Source organism: Lolium rigidum, chromosome 7, assembly GCF_022539505.1.
Source record: "Lolium rigidum isolate FL_2022 chromosome 7, APGP_CSIRO_Lrig_0.1, whole genome shotgun sequence".
NCBI classification, from domain to species: domain Eukaryota; kingdom Viridiplantae; phylum Streptophyta; class Magnoliopsida; order Poales; family Poaceae; genus Lolium; species Lolium rigidum.
The window spans coordinates 302,080,532-302,104,071 of NC_061514.1; the positions used below are offsets into that span (position 1 = coordinate 302,080,532).

At 48.6% G+C, this 23,540-nt stretch overlaps 3 protein-coding genes and 1 pseudogene across 3 annotated transcripts; all 4 read left to right on the plus strand.

Annotated features, from left to right (window-relative positions):
• The first annotated feature begins 1,656 nt into the window (after positions 1-1,656).
• Positions 1,657-3,609, plus strand: LOC124678688 (glyoxylate/hydroxypyruvate reductase HPR3-like). The gene is made up of 2 exons (XM_047214559.1): positions 1,657-2,175; positions 3,014-3,609. The coding sequence occupies exons 1-2, from the start codon at positions 1,741-1,743 to the stop codon at positions 3,533-3,535; spliced, it is 957 nt and encodes a 318-aa protein (XP_047070515.1). The 5' UTR covers positions 1,657-1,740; the 3' UTR covers positions 3,536-3,609.
• Positions 3,610-16,652: 13,043 nt separating this feature from the next.
• Positions 16,653-17,249, plus strand: LOC124673062 (agglutinin isolectin 1-like). Its single transcript, XM_047209195.1, has one exon. The coding sequence runs from the start codon at positions 16,653-16,655 to the stop codon at positions 17,247-17,249; it is 597 nt and encodes a 198-aa protein (XP_047065151.1).
• A 1,255-nt stretch (positions 17,250-18,504) lies between these two features.
• Positions 18,505-19,554, plus strand: LOC124673063 (glyoxylate/hydroxypyruvate reductase HPR3-like). The gene has a single exon (XM_047209196.1). It carries the CDS (start codon positions 18,505-18,507, stop codon positions 19,471-19,473), a length of 969 nt encoding a protein of 322 aa, XP_047065152.1. The 3' UTR covers positions 19,474-19,554.
• A 1,851-nt stretch (positions 19,555-21,405) lies between these two features.
• Positions 21,406-23,419, plus strand: LOC124674705 (annotated as a pseudogene).
• The last annotated feature ends 121 nt before the right edge of the window (positions 23,420-23,540 follow it).

A 23,540-nucleotide genomic window follows, 5' to 3' on the forward strand; every position in this document is an offset into this window, starting at 1 on the left:
TCTCACCGAGAATGATCCGTTTTGTTCCAGTGCCAAGAGATCTTGTCTTGACCCGTGGTGAGAATCACCGCAGCCAAACTTCTTTGAAGATCTTCCCATCGCCGCACACCCTCCGGATCAAGAGAACGGCGAAAACGGACTTGCAGATTGTCTTGAAACAACGCATCAGCGACCGAAATATCTTGATTGTCACAGATGGCAAATAACAAAGGAAAGGACTCCAGTAGGGGGCCCCTTCCCCACCACCAGTCCTTCCAGAAGCTGGTTCTATTGCCGTTCCGCACCTTGTGTTTTGCTCCTACCTTAAAGAGGTTCTTGATGTTGTGAAGACTTTTCCAGAAGGGGGAGCCTCCATGACCTGATCCCGCAAACAAGTCGGAGGCGTCCACATACTTAGCACGGATGATGCGAGCCCAGATCGTGTCCTCTTCCTGGTACAGTCTCCAAATCCACTTCAACATCGCTACCAAGGTTAGCACGTGGAAAAGTGTGACAATCTTTGTGGCACCAATTTATATTATACCCATTTCATGTCTTATTAGCTACATTTTTAATAAAATTAGCCAAAAATTAAAACATTAATTTAATACTCCTTCTGTTAATAAAAATAATGTCTAATTCTAGACGAACTTGCGATATTATGTTATGGACAGATAAAGTACAAAAGCTAAAAAATACACGACAGATGATTACACTACGAGGAAAAGGCTTATAGGCCCGCCGGCGGGCTAAAAAGGAGGTCCGCCAGTGCTATTTACCGTCGGGGCATCCAAATATTGGAGCACCGGAGGTACAGGATACCACTAGTGGGAACAAAATTTTGGTGCGTCGGGGATAATCCTGACGCAAGTCTAGGCCGGGCCAAATTTTGGCCGACCCTTACCCTATGGCCCGGCCCGCGGCCCGACGGCCCGATGGGTATCATGGGTATTTGGCCTGGCCGGACCAGGCTTGGGCGTGATTTTTGAGCATCGGGCTTTCCTCGGCCCGGCCCGAGGCCCGGCCTGGCCCGACATATGGCCAGGTATAGCTTGGTACGACGCCCATCTCCAAGAAATCCTCCGGCCCCCGTCGGCTGCTTCGTCCTCTGCTTCGACGTCAACTCCCGCCGCCGCGACACCGGCAGCCGCCGATGCTTTGTTGGCCGATGCCGCGCTAGACGAGGCTCAGGACGGGACCGCCGATGAGCCTGTTATCCTCTAGTTTCTGTTTCGATCGCCGGAATGTGGCTGATCCGATCGCCGGACTTTGGCGATGTTTTTGTGTAGCGGGAAGACGATTTTTTTAAACTATCATCGTTGATGGCCGAATGCCGGGGTGCGACTGGAAAAATGTTGCCCCCACGCCTTTTTTACATCCAATCCGTCGTTTGTTATATCCGGATTTTCGACCGGGGTCTCAAACGGCTGGAGATGCTCTAAGATTCAGTTTACGAAACACCGGCATTTTGTCTGTACCATAAAGATCATATTGCCAGTCACTGTACTGTACTTACCCTATTGATACTGTCGGACTATGTGTTTCTTGAGAACGAATCAACAATGTTCTTCAGCTGCACGACAAAAAGAATACTATGAAATCGGAGAGTGATCTTGTCGATGGGTTCGTTTTGTTATTTCTCAATAGAATAGATAATGGTCGGCAGTCAGTAGTCACCACCAAACGTGCTGGTGTCACTCCAAAGCAGCTACTGATTCCAATTCCATCCCCTCTACCTGCCAAGCTGTTGCCGCGATCCCGATGGAGACCACGCCGCAGTCGCCCGCCGACGAGAAGCCGCTGGTGTTCCTGGCGCAGCCGCTCTTCCCGGAGTTCGCCGCCGCGCTCGCCGGCCGCTACCGGTTCGTCCTCGCCGCGGACGCCGACGCGGCGACTTCTGCAGAGGCGAGGGTGCTGCTCGTGCCGGGGCTCGCGCCGGTCACTGCCGAACACCTGGCAAGGCTCCCTGCGCTGGAGCTCGTGGCGGGAACCTCCGTGGGAGTTGATCATGTGGATCTCGGTACGTGCCGGAGCCGCGGGCTCAGCGTGACCAACGCTGGGCCAGCGTTCGCCGTCGACTCGGCCGACTACGCCGTCGGCCTCGTCGTGGCCGTGCTCCGACGGGTGGCCGCCGCCGACGCGTACGTCCGGAGAGGCAGGTGGGCGGCCGACGGCGACTACCCTCTCGCCACCAAGGTTAGTACTTGTTGGTCTCTGTTTTCACATGGCTCGCTCACGAGCTGCCAAGGTCAATAGATCGCGCGCGGCGGCCAGAATTAGTTCATCGATCATCGCTGCCACTGTACAAATTAGAGCGCATGGTTGATCATCTCTTGATTCATCTTGCATCGCCCTTTTGCAAATTAAATCTCAAACAACACGAAAGATGCTAGGTAGTAAAATTAAAGTTTTAAATAGAGAAATTGCTAAGTTTCAGCTAGCTTATGTCTCAGTTACGTGCTTTATCGTTGGATTTTGTTTCTATTTCAAGATTCGTGTTTGCTGCTATTTGTACTTTATTTAGACCACATCGAAACACACTAACTGAGACATAAGTTAAGTCTCAATCGACTTAGACTTAACCACACCCTTTAAATAGCGAGCAATGCTTCTTAGCGGCTATATTTTGTACTTCAGCGGAGCTAAGTTATTTAGCGTTTTTGTACAAAACAAGCAAACTACTGACAAAAATAGGCATCAGACGTTCGTATCATCTTTAAATATGGAAAGAAATTCAATGATACCAAACTTGTACTCAATAATTAGGATGATTTACTAATAAAAATAGTACATAATTGCATATAACATAAGTAGGTCCAACTTTCAAATATGAATGTTAGAATATTTGGTCTTAGCGGGAAAAATAGTGTCATTTTTTCGCTCTATTTAGCGTTTTAGCTCAATTAAGCAAGCTATTAGCGAGAGATTCTATTTAACGTTAACAGTGCTCATTTTTAGCGACAGTCTTGTGAATCTGCGCTATTTTTAAAACTTTGAGTAAAATTTAATCGGAGTCTTGTGCAATTAACGGCAGGTGAGCGGCAAACGGGTGGGGATCGTGGGGCTGGGCAACATCGGCTCCCGCGTCGCGCGTCGCCTCGCCGCCTTCGGCTGCGCCGTCTCCTACCACTCGAGGTCTCCCAAGCCTTCATCACCGTACACGTTCGTCCCCGCGCTGCTCGACCTCGCCGCCGGCAGCGACGTGCTGGTGTTGTCCTGCGCGCTGACGGCCGAGACGAAGCACATGGTGAACCGGGAGGTGATGGAGGCGCTGGGGAAGGATGGCGTCCTGATCAACGTCGGCCGCGGCGGCCTGGTGGACGAGCCGGAGCTGGTGAGGTGCCTGCGGGACGGCGCCCTCGGTGGCGCCGGGCTGGACGTGTACGCGAACGAGCCAGCCGTGCCGCCGGAGCTGTTCGACATGGACAACGTCGTGCTCTCGGATCACCGGGCCGTGGTCACGCCGGAGTCCATGCGTGGCGTGCTCGAGGTCATCACCGCCAACCTCGACGCCTTTTTCTCAGGGAGGCCGCTCGTCAGTCCTGTGCAGCTCTGAACTCTGAATTGTTCAAACCATTGAGAACTAAATAAATTGTCTTGTCTGCCTCATATTTATACAAACCTTTTAGTTTCTACTCAACTAATACAAATTTTAGAATCTTAATTGTTCGATCACATAGGTGTTTTGTTTTTGGTGGAAGAATACATACCCTGTCGGGCCATCGGTTACGTGTTATATAGGCAGGTAAAGTCCCCTGCATGGCCATACAAATGAGGTATCTATGTACGGTGGGAGTACTACTCCGTTCACCCATGCACGTACAATAATGCATACTCTAACACCCCTCTTAATCTAAAGCTCGGTAGAGATTTAGATTACGCTTAACTCATAGACCTTTTGCAGGAAGAGCCTTTGTGAACCAATCAACAATCTGCTCCTTGTTGAAAATGAATTTGATATCAAGACGGTTGTTTGCAACTTGTTCACCAAAAAAAAAATCTATTTCAATAAAGCTTATATAGTATGCATATTTTCGAACAGAAAGAGGTGCAGGCCTCCATACATCAGAAAAAACTTGTTCCAAAGAAACATACAGATCTACTAGTGAAGATGGGGTATGACAACTAGTGGCTCTTAGCTAACTGACAAGAGTTACACACATAAGGGGTAGTTTCTGGGGGTGTAAGCTATTTTATTTCTTCTAAGAACTTGCTACACAACGAATAAAGAAGGATGTCCTAGGCGACGAGGCCACGTGGAGGAAGAAGTAGCTCGATGCCTATAAGCCTTTTCTGTGTATTGTCTGTTGGTAAACGCTATGAGTGTGGAGGGTTGTTCCGGTTATCTTTGTCATACGTTTGTACTAAAGTTGTTAATCATATATGCACAAATATTGAGATAAATGTTTCGCATTCACATCTTTATCATGTAAATTTTAGTTATATGACGGGGCTGCCTAAAATGAATTTAATCCCGAGTTTCACTATGGTCAAGTTTTTTTTTTTTTGACGGTCTCTCCTATTAACTATACATCACGAGTTACATTGATCGGGATATCAATAGGAGGTTCTAAAAACCACACATACTGGCCCTCTGGCAAGGACGAAGCAAACCAAGCCAGATTGTGAGCCTCGACATTATGTTCCCTCCGTTTGTGGCCGAAGGTAGTATCTCCTCTTGAAGAAGCTCGCGCTTGAATCTCCATGAGGATGCTGCCATACTCTCCAAGATTGACCCCCTGGAGACCCTTTACGACGTCCAAGCAATCGGAGGCCACTTGGATTGCATCCACTCCTAGGTCATCCGCCACGTCCAAACTTTCTCGGCAAGCCAGAGCTTCCAGGATGCCTGGACTGGTGAATCCCTCATATACTGTCGCTGATGCGCCTAGGTACAACCCTTCGAAGGACCTGCACACAGCGCCGACCGCCCCCTTCGTCGACGTCTTGGCTACAGCCGCGTCAACGTTCACCTTCACTCGGCCCTGTGAGGGCGCGATCCACCTCATCGTCCGCTCTGAACGTGGACAATGTCCATGAGTCTTCCGAGCACCAGGTTTGCATGCCTCCACATCGCACAGGAAGCGATTAATGAATGCCATTGTTGCCATCGGGCTTTGGAACACCTCCTCGTGGACTGCCTTTCGCTATTGTCAAGTGTGAGTGCAATCTAATCAACCTCGCAAGTCTCATATGACTGCACCGGTGAGAGGGCCTATACTTAACCCCTTCCATGATTTGGCAAGGCACTCGTCCACCCTTGACCTCCACTTGGGCCTCGACTGCTGGTTCCTGCTTTCTTTTTAGCATTCCACAGAACATGTTGTGGGCTTCCTTTGTTGGCACCGTTGAACAGCTGGGACCATCCAGCCCTCGAGCGCCTGTACCGCCTAAAGGGAGAGGGGCCGCCATGCATGGCCGGCAAGCCGTCGTACGTGACATTAGTCACGGCGCTCGTTGCTGGCGGCGTTCGCTCCATCACAAAGGAGTTGAGTTGAAGCTGATGTGGGGATCACAACCCGGGTACTGTGGCGTCGAGGAGAACCTCTTCACTGGTGTCCCATGGCCGTGGCCATAGTGAGATCCCGGGGTGGACGGCGAGTTGGTTGCCTGCGATGAGACGCCACTCTTGCTCCCCCAAAGGCTTACATGAGGCGACGATGAATTCCCCCATAAGACCACGTCAAAGGTCGTCTTGGCCTAGTTCTCCTTTGACCGAGCCGCCCTTGCCCACCGGTCACCGGAGACCACCACCCAGCGAGCGACGTCCGCCGACCACTGGGCGTTGGTCTAGGCGGACGGAATATTTCACTATTGTCGCTGACAGGGCGAGCCCGCTAGCTTTTCATCTTCATCTGGCTCCCCCCGTTAGCATCCCCATGGGTTGGGTGCAGCCTACATCGTCGTACGGGAAAACAACCCCTCTCAGCCGAAATTAGGCTTTTGGGAGGGGCGACTGGCAGGATATTTGGTCCGTCGCCCCCAAAGGCATTTTTCAGGGGGCGGGGGGTTAGTGTAGATGCTCTAATTAAGGCCCTGCTTGGAAGCCACGATTTGCAGCCAATAGCAGTGTAAGTTCCCCACATGAAGAAAACCAAGGAGAAATCAGACAAAGTTCGTTGGGATGGATGACATTTCACCAGTTCAAAACCAGTGGCTTCCCATTTTCACGCGGAAATATAAAAACACCTATTAGACTAAGAATTCCAATCCGACACCTGTCTTGGTAAAATCATGATGGGGGAACTGTCGGCACCATCCAGACTACACTCGTGAGGAGATGGTCCATGCCGAGGCCTGAAATCCGTCGATGGCAGCCATGCATGAGGATGTGTGATGATTCCTACGCGCATGGTGGAATCGTGACAGGGTATTGTCGGCACCGTCCGTACTCCCCACATGAGGAGGTGCTTCCCGGCGATGTGTGAAACCGTCGATGGCAGACGTGCATGAGGAGGGAGCAAGGCAGTGTCGTCGATGGCAAGTACACACGAGGAAGGCGGCACCACCGCGCACCGCCACGTCTTGATATTCATTTCGATCCTAGAGTTTTCTTATCTAGAATGCTCACCCTAAATTATCCGCTCACTAACTGCTTTCCAAACAACCTTTTTAAGGCTAGAAAATTCGATAAAAAGACATGCCGTTTTCTTTTTTGCACCTGCTCTTAGACAACCTTTAACATAAGCTTCATGCCAACTGCTAGATGCATCGTGGTGTCACGTGTCAGGTGCATGTCCATCTATGTATGTCATTTATGGTGAGGGTGCTAGCTCCTCCCTCGACACCACTGACACGGTGCTAATATAACACCCCCAAAATTTGAACCATACTTTAGCCATAAAGTTAACTAACAAGAACTATAATTTATCTGTCCTAATTTTTGTACCGTTGGAAACATCTTTTAAATACGAATTCAATCATAAAATTATGCAACATATAATTTGAATTTAATATGTTCAATTCACACAATAAGAGTTATGCTCACATTTTTAGGGGTCCTATAATCTCTATCGGATGTCGTAAAACAGAAATGCAATTAAGATTGATGCACTACTTATTGCTACTGTCCTGACCGGTAAAGATTTTAGACAACTGACAAAATACAAATCATGCAGGATAAAATCTCTTCGTTATCAGAAGATGATCTTCCAGCACCCCCTGAATGGTGACCTTCACAAGGCCACATGAAAGAGAGACAATGGCAGCACCTTTGTCACGGTGACCACTTGAAGCATGACAAGAGCAAAACAAGACGAGGAGGACAGCATGACCATATCGAGGTTGTTCTGGTGTTCAGTGGACGTGGATGGCCTGCAATTATTGTCGTGCTTGTTTTGCCCCTTTTCATTTATTTATTTTCACCAAATAGTTCATGTCTTTTGATATCAAGCGGTCTACTAGAGAACAAAGGAAGGTGTGATGCACGACCCGAGCTATCTCTCATTTATCTAGATGTACAATTTGTCTGTAGCACTTTATTTGCAGATTCATCCTTGTTATTCAAAACAACCATTTTTATAATTGCAAAAATATTATGCTCGTTTAAAACTCTGCCCCAATGTATGATTAACGCGATCCAGCCACAGCTTGACCGGCCGCCGCAGATCTCTCTGATCCCTTCCGTTGAGAGCTTCCCGCTGCACTTCAAAACAACCATTTTTATAATTGCGCCTAGACACGCAAAACAACCATTCGTTTGAAAGTCTGCCCCAATATTATGCTCGTTTAAAATATAGGAAGCTGGATGTGATCCACGCCCTCTATTGTCGTCATGCACCTAGACATGCATGAAATGGGGTAATTGTATACCCATGCTTACAAGCTATCAAACAAAAGATATATTGTGATGATACCTACACCTGGACTGTGTACGCTGATACTCTCGAGTGTGTGCGGCTGTGTGCATCTTGTTATGCAGAGGCCGGGTGTAATGCTTATCATAAGTAATGGAAGCACCCTTTATCGAAAAAAAAAAAAAACCTACACCTGGACTGGGCTTGACCACGGATGTGAGACATGTGTGGAAATGGACAAAAAAATGCTATCACTAATAAGCATGTGACAAAATGGTAGCTGTCCGAAATTGTCTATGTGGCACATTGTTAATTTCTTCCCCACACGCATATGCGTGCATTTATATCGACCGTACATTTCTATCAAAAATACTTCATTTATATGTCTCTTTCTTTTTTTTTTCCAAAAGAGCATTTTTAATTTGTGTTCGTTGTTGACAGTTGACACATGCATAATCTCTCTTTGTGGCAAAGAAGAAATTCAAAGGAAAAGTTAACAAAGTGACATGTGCTTACTTGTGGGTACGGAGAGTATAGCCGTTTTTTATAATTAGTTTTGGACCTTTTTTCTATGTTAAAATTACAAAAATTGATCGATATAATTATAAAAACATCTTTGCGCAGGAAAAGCCTTTGTCCATCTTCTCACCCATCTTGTTGTTCTTATTGAGATACTTCCCACATAGATCATGGACACACCACACAAACCAGGGATGGAAGATGCACAGACAAGCCCTCCACACCAAGTTCCTATTATCTCATCGGAGGTCTGGCTCACCTCCATCGATCTATCTCTCCTATCATGCGAACGTTGGTCCGAACATGGCTGATTTTTACAAATACAATCCATTATTTGATACGAAAATCATGTAGTCGCAGTGGAAGGCATTGAGACATGGCGGTGCGGTTCACATGGATAGATAGAAGTGGGCATGTGGAGATGGCACAACGATTGTCATGATACTTTAGTTCGCCTTCTTGGCCAGCTTAGGATCGTGAGAGCCTGCATTGGCTGTGAAAGCCTATGTGGCGTATATGTATGTATATATAATGACTCTGCACTTCTGGGTGTACGTACTCCCGCGTCTAAATATACCACGAAGATGAATAAATTGTACCACTTTATGAGTTCTAATATACTTCATTATTAAATACTAGATACCCCAAAATGAGTTTTACGGGAAAAAAATTCCGACTACATACTTTGTACCATTTGCATATATACTGTATTTTTTGTACGTAAAACACTAGTGGAGAACAGGCCTTTCGTCCCAAGCTCCTGGGAGCAACAGTCCCGGTTTTGAACCAAACCGGGTCCAATGAGGGGTACTGGTCCCGGTTCATCGTGGAAACCCTTTGGTCCCGGTCCGTTTGGGATCTTTAGTCCCGATTCGTAATACCAACCGGGACTAAAGGGGGGTCTCGGTGGCAAAAGCCTTTAGTCCCGGTTCGTATTACCAACCGGGACTAAATACGAACCGGGACTAAAGGTCTACCCTTTAGTCCCGGTTCGTATTACCAACCGGGACTAAAGGGATTTTGGGTTTTCTTGGCTCCCCACGCACCTCCACCACCACCACCACCCCCACCCCCACCCCCCATGTGGATCGCCTTTTTTAACACTGTAAAATAGAAAATAAAATGGTAGAAAATTCAAAAAAATAAAATGATTTCAGATTCTTGTATGTTATGCAACCTACTATTAGAAAAAATTAACAAATTTGAATTTTCACTTTTTTTGCAAAAAGGTTAGAAAAATGGTAAAATCGCATTAACTTTTGCATACGACATGGAAAAAAACGTATAATATATCAAAATCATTGTGTGAAAAAGTTACATCGTGGGTTTACCCGGTTAGCCAATTTTTGGATTCTCAAAATTCCAAATAAAAATATGAAAGTAGGAAGATTTTAGTTTTTGCCAGAATTTCATGATTTTATTTTTTTTATTTTTTAAATTAATAATTTCATCATGCATAAAGATTACTATTACTTAACCATAAAGTTAACCAATTTTTTAGATATTCAAAGTTTGGCAAAAAATTTATTAAAAAATTTAATATTAAAGAACAATTATAATACAAATTTAAAAATTAATATTTATAAAAAATAAAATTATAATATAATTATCACAACATGTTATTACGTCATTAGTTTTGTTTATTAAAATAATTATTTGGAATTCGAACAATAAATAAGTGTGACATCGACCAACATGTTAATAGGATTGATATGATACTATTATCACAACATGCGCGCGAAGCACTTCGAACGGGATGGGAAAGGAACTTGGAAGTTAAGCGTGCTAGTCTTTGGAGTAGTGGGAGGATGGGTGACCGAGCGGGAAGTTGGACCACGGGTAAGTAATTTGACTTGAGATTATAAGCGTACTTAGAGATTAAGTGGAGCTAGAGACTAAACTAGTTAAATAACTGAAATACTAGAAATTCTGAAAAAAATAGAAAAAAAAAGGAGGAGCGAAAAATAATTGGGCATAACAAAATGGATTAAAAAAATTAACAAATAACCTCCAGTCCCGGTTCGTACCAAAGGTCCTCCACCTCGAGCGCCCTCGCCGCACCACGTGGCAGGGCCTTTGGTCCCGGTTTGCAAACCGGGACTGAAGGGCCAAACGAACCGGGCCTGTAGCCCCGTTTTCCACTAGTGAAAGTGGTATATTAAAAAAACTAAGGGATGCAATGGTACTTTTGCATGGTAATAGTATTAAGGTATATTAGAATAACCAGTAATATTTATTGAGAATGATAAAGAGGTATAATACACTCGTATAAGGGGTATATTGAATGTGGGAGTATGTACACCCAGGAGTATATAAAATGAGTTCTATATAGGAAAATTATATGTAATTCAAGTTTGGCATGATAATTCTATACCAAATGGTAAATTAAGTTAATTTCCATTCTGTTAGATTTTCTCAATGAACCATCTCTTTTTATGAGGACATTTACTTCAATTAATTAAGAAGCATGTCTGATCTACTTTGCATGTAGGTCCTAATGGAATTGCAAGAGGAGATTAAGTAGTCCATGATTCACACACGTATGTATCATCATGCTTATAGGTTATAGCAATGCATTGTAGTCTTTTATATATGTAAATTCTAGATACAAGCTATCTAGAGAATAAGAGATACATTTTCATGATACACGACTCACAGCTGGACAACCTACCAAACATAAGGAACAAAACAGAATATTGGCATATTCCAAAAAAAATCTAGGATAAAATGACGACATGCAATCGTCCATTTGTATGTGTGGTTGGTGTTGTTAATTTCTTGCACACAAGCACATACATAAATTCTTGCATTTTATGGTCCATGCATTGCTTGTCGAGATTATTTGATAAGAAAACATACTAGAGATAGTTTGTGATACACAATGTCTGGACCACCAATACATGCAAATTTAGAGGAATGAAATGGTTATAGTAGGTTTGAGTATGTACACATGGTAAGTATACTAACAGTTTTGGTAAAAAATATAAAGTTTAAAAAAGACGATTAACTTATCTCTCTTCTATATAGAAAATTTCACCTTGTTAAAGAATGAGGTGTTGAAAACATACTTATTTTTTCATGTACATCATATTCACATTCTCATGCTCCTCATTTAATGAACACATAATTTATTATTTAACGTTTCACACAAATTCAGAAGGATAAAATGTTATCTAGTAATATAGAAATACTTATTTTTATCACATAAGAATTTCTTAATCAAAATAATTGGTAGCGCCTTAAATGTAACAAATTAATTTAAAGGTAATGCTTTGTGAGAAGAAAAGAGAAGAATTAGTTCATGTTTTATGAAAAAATGGTGTTATCATGCCCCCTATGCAAGGCCCCCCCTATGCGCTACATACATGCATACAAGCTAGAACACCCGGATAGTGCTGAACGAATTGCCAGAACACCGGGATAGCTAGAACACTGGGAGTAACATGGAAATGCAGTTAAGATCAAAGTTACACTACATATAACTAATATCCTGAGCGCCATGGTTGGAAGGTCAAGGAAGAGGAACCTCCATGGTTGACAAGAAAATGGGCCTTAGGCTCACCCTACGCAGGTCGTGTGACAACTTACCGCCGGCACCACGGTCGTTCGATGAGTTGCCATCCACACGTAAAAGATAAAACTTCAACGACCTCAGTTACGATGACAAGGATAATGCAGGCAACCGCTGATCTATTCCTAGGTTTGTTTTCATGGAAATTCAGTTCAACAGTGTAAGATATCCACAAATAGGAATGAAAAACGTTTTTCCTTTCAAATCCTTGTTCTAGAGAATTTGAAACAAGTAACCATTCGGAACTGCCAAACTTCACCTACTAGCCGCTGCCCCTGCAACATAAAAACCTATAGCGACCGACTAAATTACGATCCAACTCGATCACATTAGCTAATTAAGTTACATGTGCATCAACAACTTCATCTACTTCCAATTCATCAACCATGTCATCAAAAGATTTGGCTAACTTCTATCATCAACAACATCTGCTTTCGACATTTTTGTCCGTGATGTTTTTTTATCAACATTATGTCTAACCGCCGACAATTTCATCAACGTTCAGCTTAACCACGGCACAAAAACTTCAAACAGTTATGTCAACGATGTTATTTGTCTAAGTCCACTTCCACTATATCATCAAATGATTTTGCTAACACACGTGTACATCCACTTCCACCATGTCATTAAAGATTTGGCTAACTCCACTCATCAATTGTGCTTCAAATATTTTGTTCCTGACGTTCTTCATGCGTCCACTTCAACATTATGCCTAACCACCGTGCCCTGAAGAGCGCAGAGAGAGGACTAGTATGATTAGTATCTTATAAGGATTAAAGGCATTCAAGCCACCATACCCTTAATAGTTAGACGATAATTGGCTCCGCGTTGTCATGTCGCGCCACAAGGAAGGAATTGACGCATGTCAGCGTGGTACTGCAAAATTGATATCGGCAGACATGGCGGTGCCTACAGAGATGACGTATCCACATTCCAAAATCAATGTTTTTACAAATTCCTTTAAACATGCATGTGCCTTGGGGCAACTTCCTTTTATGGCCGGTGAAGCCCACATATCAATCAATTTTGCATATTATTACTATCAATCCTACATATATATATGCCGTCTTATGGAGTTCCTAAACATGTCACAGAGATGCTAAAACACACATGTTCAATTAAATACCCCCACTTATTTCACGTGGTGGATTGGGACGTTAAAATGTACAGTACATAAACAGACGATCCACGCCGCTCGGATTGGGACAATCGTCTACGCGAGTTTGACAGTGTTTGACCCCCTCTTCCCAGGCATTGGGCACCATAAATACCACAACCGTTTCGTCAACAGCCGCTTGGATTGGGCGTCCAGCTTCCCTAGTCCCACACGTAGTGTTGGGTGTCCTCGCCGATCTATCCGCCCTTGTCAACACAAGCACAGAGACGCCCATCAGCCTACCCATGAAGGCTGGTTTTGACCTAGTGTCTACACATGCATGCGGTGTTAGGTGGAGTAGCTAGTTACCACCTCCCTCTCTTTCTTCATTTATTTACATGTTATGTCACCAAAATGTCTTGAGGTGTGTGTTACTACCTATGTTACTCCCACCATGAGTAGTCTAAGACATGCATGTTTTCAATGTATCCACTCCACTTCATAATTTATTTTGAAAAATCCGCATGTACATTTATTTGTGGATAGATGGAGTACTCGTATGCACCGTCCATATCCCTACAAGATATAATGGCAAAACTAGAATTGCGAAGAATAACAGGGTATATAGGTCGTGAGACACGACCACTAGATCTCCAGTCACGCAAAGACAAGCCAAATGGCACCATCACGGTATCCTGAGTGAGGTGCGTGTTTGGTCATCATTTCTTACCCTTTTCCGGCACACGTATTTGTTTCACGTACATGAATTGCCACGTACTCATCCATACCGATCATGAAATACGTAACGGCGAAACCAAAAGTACAAAGCATATTGCCTTTTCGACAATGACGTGCAATGGTGTGTTCTCTTTTTTATCTGGTGTAGACTTTTTATTGTTTCATTAATTTGGGACCGAGCGTCCTTTTCGGGGTGACTGCTGGCCTGCTTGGGTGCGACGGCGGGAGAGGAACACCAGCTTGAGGTGGTTGTGAGATTTTTTTTTCGAGAAATAAAAGATATATTTTCTAGTTAATTTGTATTGATTACCTTATTGGTACCGGTATTGATTATTGATACTCACTCCGATTCATATTACTTGACCTTAATATAGATGTATCTAGACATATTTTAATTATAGATACATATTTTAGCATCAAGTAATATATATCGGAGGAGTACCATGATTAGTTCAAACAAAGGGAAGAAGGGGCACCATACCATGAAAGTAGGTCAGACAAATAGAATGAATCAGAAATCAGATTGGATAGACAGGACGAATCCAATGATAAACGTAAACTGTGTTGAGTGACATACCACAATCACCAACCGCATTTAAAACTCACTCCCATACAAATTAATTGACTCAAATTTGTTCAGATATGGATGTACTTGGACGTGTTTTAGCTCTAGATACGTTCGTGGTGGACGGTGCAACAGCTGGAGCCGGTCAGCAGGCGGTTGCGGCGGATACTGGGCAGGCACGCTCAGATCACCTCTAGTTCATGTAAGGTCCTTCCTTCTGCATGGGTGGGCGCCTTCGACGACCATGTGCCCCAAGATCTCGTCGGTAGATGGACTCCCACAATGAGATATCCATTACCCGGTTCTACCGTTGCAGATGATGCAGCGACATGCGCAGATACCCCTAACCTTGTTTGAGGGCATCCATCATCATGGTGGAGGTCCCGTCGAGCTCGGAGGGAAACCTCAAGTTTGTCTTGCCATACCGGATAGTGGTGCCGTGTGGCGTCATCTACATGTTTGGATGCACTGTTTTGGAGCTCACCAGAGAGAGGACTCAGGCTGCTCATAGTGGGGAGTAACATAAGGTAGTGTCATGCATAAGTTACTAGTCCATGTTACTACCTTCATAGTGGAAAGTAACTTCGAAAAGGTATCATGCAAAGTCTCATTTATTAGTTTGTAGACTCATTTTATCTTAGGGTGTGTGATGTTATGGTAACATAGCTAGTTACCACCTCCCTCGTTTTCTTTATTTATTGCTATGCCATGTCATCAAAACACCTTAAAATGAAAATGTGTGATGTTACTACTTAACTTTTTTTTTTTTTTGAAACCATGTTACTACTTAACTTACTCCCACTATGAGCAATCAGGAAGGGTCGTGTGCTCTGGGTAAACCTTAGATCTTCTCGAATCGGACCAATGGCCAAGCCCGACCCGCACCTCCTCCATTTCCTTGATATAATTACATAAATTTTCTTACAAGAGTAAGTATAGTGGAGTATTATAATTTATAATGGACGCGCTTTAATCATGGCACCGTTAACGACAAGCACGTCCACCACCTCGGACCAACGACGCCTCGCCGTGTCATCCGCAGGTGTAAGCACGACCGACACCACCACCTCCTCGTCGTCGTGGGCTCCGATGGCGTCGACGTTCGCAGCAATGTAGAAGAAGCCGTCTAGACTGTACGGAGGAGCGCGATTGTGCTTCGACACTTCGAGCGAGCCCAGGAATCGGGGTTCGTCGTGCGTGCTGTCGAGCTCTCGGTCCTCGCCTTCCGGCGTATTCAGCCACACCATGGCGGACACCTCGCCGGGGAATTCCGATTCGAACTCCAGCGCGACGTACAGCAGCTCGTCCAGTCCGTTCCTGCTCTTGCCCATGAATTCCTCGGGCCTCGTGACAGGAATCCTCACCGTCTTCTTGGGGACCAACTCCGGCTCCGGGGCTGCGGCGGGGCACAAGACCCAGCCGCCGTCGCTGAGGACGCAGTCCACGAAGCAGGTCTGGGACTGCGCGTCTGTGAGCCCCGCCTTGCTGTCTCCTCCTCCTGTGTGCGCGCACTTGCGGTAGCAGAGGCAGGAGCCGGGCACCGGCGTGTCGTGGACCCGTCGGATGCACCCCTCGCCACGGTGCTGGCTGGGTGCCGGAGTAACCGTATTGGCTACTGCAACTTGGCTGCTAGGTGGTGTTGGGGCTGCAGGTAGTGCCGGTGCCGGTGCGGGGTGGCATGCGCCGCCCTGGCAGCCGTGGCCGCAGTACTCAACGCCCATGCCGCAGTACCCGTGCTGGCTGCAGCAGAGGTTGCTGGCGCACAGCTTGCCGCCGGCCTGGCTGCCGCACCTGACACTGGCGTAGCAAGGGCCACTCTGGCAGCCGGCGCCGCAGGGCTCTCTGCCCAATCCGCAGACGCCCCTCTGGCCGCAGCAGTAGTTATTTGGGCACACCGCACCGCCCACCTGGCTGCCACAGAGATTGTATACATGGTCGAACTTGTAGCAGCCGCCGCTTGTGCATTCAGCCATGGCGCAGTAGTCTTCACCCATGCCGCAGTGCCCGTGCTTGTCGCAGCAGAGGTTGTGCGGACACTCAATGCCGTCGCCGCACAGCTGGGCCTCGGCCACCGCCGCCAAGGCAAGCACCACGGCAAGCCTCCTTATCATCTTTGCTTGAATTCGATCTCCTTCTTTTTCACCTTGTTCGTGGTGGGAGTTGTTGCGTGGAGTAATACGCTACAGCCCCTTTATATAGGCTCCCCTTTCATCCAATACTCCCAATTCGGGATTCACCGTGCATTTCTGAACGAGATTAAATTAAATTTAAAAAAAAAGCTGCCTTGCCGTGCCCGGCCGGCCCCTATATAAAGGGGACTCCTCGGCCACACTTTGTCCAGCTAGCTAGATACTAGTTCGGGGCAGGCAAGCAAAAGAGGCTAAGACGATGAACAAGCTGGTGCTCTGCGCGGCCATCGCCTTCACCTTCGCCTCAGCTGCCGCACACGCCCAGCGGTGCGGCGAGCAGGCCGGCGGCATGGAGTGCTCCGAAAACCTCTGCTGCAGCAAGGACGGGTACTGCGGGCTGGGCGCCGACCACTGCGGCGACGGATGCCAGAGCGGCGCCTGCCACGCCAGCAAGCGCTGCGGCAGCCAGGCCGCCGGCGCGGCGTGCACAAACAACTACTGCTGCAGCCAGTCCGGCTACTGCGGCTTCGGCGACGAGTACTGCGCCGCCGGCTGCCAGAGCGGGCCCTGCCGCGACCCCATCAGGTGCGGCCGGCAAGCCGGGGGCGAGCTGTGCGCCAACAACATGTGCTGCACCGGCCTCGGGAAGTGCGGCATCGGCTATGGTTACTGCGGCTATGGCTGCCAGAGCGGGGCTTGCACGGAGAGGGAATTCTGCGGAAACTGGGCACACGGTCGAGTTTGCGACAGTAACTACTGTTGTGGCGAGGGTGGGCTTTGTGGCCTCGGCCCCAAATATTGTGGCCACGGCTGCCAGAGCGGCCCCTGTTATGCTACTCCATCTCTCCCAAAATAAGATGATGCATAGTACTAATTTTGATTTTCGTCAAAGTTAAACTTTGTAAACTTTTATTGAATATTAAAAAAATTATATACATAATCTCACCTGCCTCCAGGATGCACAATAGTTATTCTACGTTCATATTCTATATTTGCAAACGTAAATAGTTTTTACGTCATGTAATTTTTTGTCTTACTTAAGAAGTCGAGTAGCACATAAGAACAAATAAACATGGCATACTTTTTTTTGTATACGTGACGTGACTCACAGAGTTCATTTTTTATGTCACTTTTTTTGTGAGTCAATTCAAACGTAATTATTTGTAAAAAAATATAATTTATGAATGTAACAACATAAAAATATGTTGGGTTCGAAATAACTTTCCTCAAATTGTATTTCTGTGTATATATGAATTTGTTGTGAGAGTATGTACGTGCTTGTGTCCGGCGCGGAGGAGGAAGGAGGCGACTGCTGGGGAGGCAACCACCACGTGAAACACGTCCGAGGACGCAAGTTCAGCGTGGAGGCGATCCGAGGCATCACAGAAGAAGAAAGACAGCATACTATCGACGGAGGGAGGGAGAAGCACGGCGAGGAGAAAGGCGGCGTCACCCAGATCTCGCCGGCGATGAGAGGCAAGGAGGGAGAGAAGGAGATGAAGGAGGAGAAGTGGGCTAAACGTAGGCTTGAAAAAACCTTACCTCGACCAGACCCGAAGGAACTGCATCTGCGAAGGAGACAAGGGCCGCACCGCCGCCCAAAGAGAGGGAGCTTTCCGGGTGCGAGCCTCCGGGGAGGGAGCAGCGACGAGAGTGAGGAGTGGACGGGTGCCGCCGGAGCAGCAATGCTCGTTGGCTGAGTGGGACTCTGGTTTTGGCCGTGCACCGCAGGAACGGGCGAGGTGGAGCTGCCGCTCCGCGGGAGCAGCAACTGAGGCTGGTGGGGGCTAACTACAGGGAGGGCTGGGGACGCCGACCGCCGGAGCGGAACCGGGCGGGTCGCCCGCGTGGCCTAAGGCAATTTGGTGCAGTTTTCATCTATGTCACGATTGTAATTGCAATGATAGGCTTCTTTCATCTTCCAAAGTAGTTTGCGCTGTAGTTAATTTTTTTTACAGTCTCCGTTTTATGATAGAAGAAGCCGTTTTAGCAAAGTATTTTAGTTTGGTGAAACGGGTCATATTAGGAAACAGAATGATAGCCATTCGGTCGTAGTCTACAGATAGATAGCGACGCCGCATCCGAATTTCGCATCACGGCCGCATCCGCAAATGCCGTCCGTGCTCGTGCTCTACCGCCTGAAGCCGGACGTTCTCGCTCACCTCGCCGGCCGCTTCCGCCTCCTCGACTCCCACGCCTCGCCGCTCCCACTGGATGCCTTCCTCGTCGCCGCGGCCGCCGACGATGACCCCCCGTGCGCGGCCGTCGTCCCAGGCAGCGGCGTCGTCCGCATCGACGCGGCGTTCCTTGACACCGTCCCGTCGCTGGGCTGCATCGTGTCCGTAAGCGCGGGCCTCAACCACGTCGACCTCCCCGAGTGCGCACGCCGCGGCGTCGCCGTCGCCAACGCCGCGGGGATATACTCCGCCGACGTCGCCGACTACGCCGTCGGCCTCCTCATCGACGTGCTCCGCGGCGTCTCGGCCGGCGACCGCTTTCTCCGACGCCGCCGCCACGAGTCCCTCCTCCTCTCCCCCGTCGGCGGATCCAGCCTCCGCGGGAAGCGCGTCGGGATCATCGGCCTCGGCAGCATCGGATCGGGGATCGCGAGGCGGCTCGAAGCATTCGGATGCGTCGTCTCGTACCACTCCCGGCGGCAGAAACACGACATCTCCTACACCTACCACCCCACGATCCTCGACCTCGCCGCGAGCTCCGACGTGCTCGTGGTGGCGTGCGCGCTGACCGCCGAGACCCGGCACGTGGTGGACAGGGCCGTGCTGGACGCGCTGGGGAGCGGCGGCGTGCTGGTGAACGTGGCGCGCGGGGCGAACGTGGACGAGGCGGAGCTGGTGAGGGCGCTGGCGGAGGGCAGGATCGCCGGCGCCGGGCTGGAGGTGTTCGAGGACGAGCCCAACGTCCCGGCGGAGCTGCTGGGCATGGACAACGTGGTGCTGACGCATCACCAGGCCGCGTACACCCCGGAGGCCATGGCCGACCTCGACCGCCTCGTCGCCGGAAACCTCGAGGCCTTCTTCGCTGGCGCGCCGCTGCTGACACCCGTCCTCGTCTTCGACTGATCATGCGGAGGTTGCCAGCCAAAATTTGAGCTTGGAGTCGAAATAGTCGTGAGTCTTTTTACCATGGGTTTGGGGAAGAAAAACTAGTTCATATGTATCTGCCCAAGTTCTTCAGATCGCGATCTTGTTGCGTGCTGAAATGTTTGGATCACTAACATTAATTTCTAGCGCGCTAGCTTGATGTCGTTTTCTAGTTACAGAGCACTGTGTGTGCTCCACCACAGATCATGTCTGCTGGTGGCTTTACTGTCTCTGTCCCTCTAAACGTTTCAAGCCAAACAAATTGCTTCTCCACGGACCGACCGACTGATTGCCAAGATCTCAATGGACAACACATGACGCCACCGCCACCGTCCAGCGACGAGAGGCCGCTGCTGCTCCTGGCGCAGCCGCTCTTCCCGGAGTTCGCCGCCGCGCTCGCCGGCCGCTTCCGGTTCGCTCTGGCCGCTGACGCGGACGCGGCGGACACGGCCGAGGGGAAGGTGCTCCTCGTGGGGTTAAAGCCTGTCACGGACGAGCACCTGGCCGGGCTCCCGGCGCTCGAGCTCGTGGCGGGCATCTCCGTGGGCGTCGACCACGTCGATCTTGCCGCATGCAGGCGCCGTGGGCTCAGCGTGACCAACGCTGGTGCCGCGTTCGCCGTCGACTCGGCCGACTACGCTGTCGGGCTCCTCATCGCCGTGCTTCGCCAGGTGGCCGCCGCCGAGGCGTATGTCCGCGCCGGCAGGTGGGCATCCGACGGGGATTACCCTCTCACCACCAAGGTTAGCACGTGGAAAAGTGTGACAATCTTTGTGGCACCAATTTATATTATACCCATTTCATGTCTTATTTGCTAAATTTTCAATAAAATTACCCAAAACTTAAAACATTAATTTAATACTCCTTATGTTAATAAAAAGAATGTCTAATTCTAGACGAACTTGCGATATTCTGTTATGGACATATAAAGTACAAAACCTAAAAAATACACGACAGATGATTATACACCACGAGGAAAAGGCTTATAGACCCGCCGGCGGGCTAAAAAGGAGGTCCGCCAGTGCTATTTACCGTCGGGGCATCCAAATATTGGAGCACCGGAGGTACCAGGATACCACTAGTGGGCACAAAATTTTGGTGCGTCGGGGATAATCCTGACGCAAGTCTAGGCTGGGCCAAATATTGGCCGACCCTTACCCTATGGCCGGCCCGCGGCGCGACGGCCCGATGGGTATCATGGGTATTTGGCCTGGCCGGGCCAGGCTTGGGCGTGATTTCTGAGCATCGGGCTTTCCTCGGCCCGGCCCGAGGCCCGGCCTGGCCCGACATATGGCCAGGTATAGCTTGGTACGACGCCCATCTCCAAGAAATCCTCCGGCCCCCGTCGGCTGCTTCGTCCTCCACTTCGACGTCAACTCCCGCCGCCGCGACACCGGCAGCCGCCGATGCTTTGTTGGCCGATGCCGCGCCAGACGAGGCTCAGGACGGGACCGCCGATGAGCCTGTTATCCTCTAGTTTCTGTTTCGATCGCCGGAATGTGGCTGATCCGATCGCCGGACTTTGGCGATGTTTTTGTGTAGCGGGAAGACGATTTTTTTAAAACTATCATCGCTGATGGCCGAATGCCGGGGTGCGACTGGAAAAATGTTGCCCCCACGCCTTTTTTACATCCAATCCGTCGTTTGTTATATCCGGATTTTCGACCGGGGTCTCAAACAGCTGGAGATGCTCTAAGATTCAGTTTACGAAACGCCGGCATTTTGTCTGTACCATAAAGATCATATTGCCAGCCACTGTACTGTACTTACCCTATTGATACTGTCGGACTATGTGTTTCTTGAGAACGAATCAACAATGTTCTTCAGCTGCACGACAAAAAGGACCCTATGAAATCGGAGAGTCATCTTGTCGATGGGTTCGTTTTGTTATTTCTCAATTAGAATAGATAATGGTGGGCAGTCAGTAGTCACCACCAAACGTGCTGCTGTCACTCCAAAGCAGCTACTGATTCCATCCCCTCTACCTGCCAAGCTGTTGCCGCGATCCCGATGGAGACCACGCCGCAGTCGCCCGCCGACGAGAAGCCGTTGGTGTTCCTGGCGCAGCCGCTCTTCCCGGAGTTCGCCGCCGCGCTCGCCGGCCGCTACCGGTTCGTCCTCGCCGCGGACGCCGACGCGGCGGCTGCGGCAGAGGCGAGGGTGCTGCTCGTGCCGGGGCTCGCGCCGGTCACGGCCCAGCACCTGGCGAGGCTCCCTGCGCTGGAGCTCGTGGCGGGAACCTCCGTGGGAGTTGATCACGTGGATCTCGATACTTGCCGAAGCCGCGGGCTCAGCGTGACCAACGCCGGCCCCGCGTTCGCCGTCGACTCGGCCGACTACGCCGTCGGTCTCGTCGTGGCCATGCTCCGACGGGTGGCCGCCGCCGACGCGTACGTCCGGAGGGGCAGGTGGGCGGCCGACGGCGACTACCCTCTCGCCACCAAGGTTAGTACTTGTTGGTCTCTGTTTTCACATGGCTCGCTCACGAGCTGCCAAGGTCAATAGATCGCGCGCGGCGGCCAGAATTAGTTCATCGATCATCGCTGCCACTGTACAAATTAGAGCGCATGGTTGATCATCTCTTGATTCATCTTGCATCGCCCTTTTGCAAATTAAATCTCAAACAACACGAAAGATGCTAGGTAGTAAAATTAAAGTTTTAAATAGAGAAATTGCTAAGTTTCAGCTAGCTGAGACGTAGCTTATGTCTCAGTTACGTGCTTTATCGTTGGATTTTGTTTCTATTTCAAGATTCGTGTTTGCTGCTGTTTGTACTTTATTTAGACCACATCGAAACACACTAACTAGACATAAGTTAAGTCTCAATCGACTGAGACTTAACCACACCCTTTAAATAGCGAGCAATGCTTCTTAGCGGCTATATTTTGTACTTCAGCGGAGCTAAGTTATTTAGCGTTTTTGTACAAAACAAGCAAACTCCTGACAAAAATAGGCATCAGACGTTCGTATCATCTTTAAATATGGAAAGAAATTCAATGATACGAAACTTGTACTCAATAATTAGGATGATTTACTAATAAAAATAGTACATAATTGCATATAACATAAGTAGGTCCAACTTTCAAATATGAATGTTAGAATATTTGGTCTTAGCGGGAAAAATAGTGTCATTTTTTCGCTCTATTTAGCGTTTTAGCTCAATTAAGCAAGCTATTAGCGAGAGATTCTATTTAACGTTAACAGTGCTCATTTTTAGCGACGAGTCTTGTGAATCTGCGCTATTTTTAAAACTTTGAGTAAAATTTAATCGGAGTCTTGTGCAATTAACGGCAGGTGAGCGGAAAACGGGTGGGGATCGTGGGGCTGGGCAACATCGGCTCCCGCGTCGCGCGTCGCCTCGCCGCCTTCGGCTGCGCCGTCTCCTACCACTCGAGGTCTCCCAAGCCTTCATCACCGTACACGTTCGTCCCCGCACTGCTCGACCTCGCCGCCGGCAGCCGACGTGCTGGTGTTGTCCTGCGCGCTGACGGCCGAGACGAAGCACATGGTGAACCGGGAGGTGATGGAGGCGCTGGGGAAGGACGGCGTCCTGATCAACGTCGGCCGCGGCGGACTGGTGGACGAGCCGGAGCTGGTGAGGTGCCTGCGGGACGGCGCCCTCGGTGGCGCCGGGCTGGACGTGTACGCGAACGAGCCGGCCGTGCCGCCGGGGCTGTTTGACATGGACAACGTCGTGCTGTCGGACCACCGGGCCGTGGTCACGCCGGAGTCCATGCGCGGCGTGCTCGAGGTCATCACCGCCAACCTCGACGCCTTCTTCTCAGGGAGGCCGCTTGTCAGTCCTGTGCAGCTCTGAACTCTGAATTGTTCAAACCATTGAGTCCTAAATAAATTGTCTTTTCTGCCTCATATGTATACAAACCATTTAGTTTCTACTCAACTAATACGAATTTTAGAATCTTAATTGTTCAATTACAGAGGTGTTTTGTTTTTGGTGGAAGAATGCATACCCTGTTGGGCCATCGGTTACGTGTTATATAGGCAGGTAAAGTCCCCTGCATGGCCATACAAATGAGGTACCTATG

What these genes read in the sequence shown, in the direction of transcription:
- LOC124678688 (XM_047214559.1), top strand. Translation starts at nt 1,741, where the DNA reads ATGGAGACCACGCCGCAGTCGCCCGCCGACGAGAAGCCGCTGGTGTTC. An exon ending in ACTACCCTCTCGCCACCAAG is followed by an intron (nt 2,176 to 3,013) that starts GTTAGTACTTGT and finishes AATTAACGGCAG; the next exon opens with GTGAGCGGCAAACGGGTGGG.
- LOC124673063 (XM_047209196.1), top strand. Translation starts at nt 18,505, where the DNA reads ATGCCGTCCGTGCTCGTGCTCTACCGCCTGAAGCCGGACGTTCTCGCT.
- LOC124673062 (XM_047209195.1), top strand. Translation starts at nt 16,653, where the DNA reads ATGAACAAGCTGGTGCTCTGCGCGGCCATCGCCTTCACCTTCGCCTCA.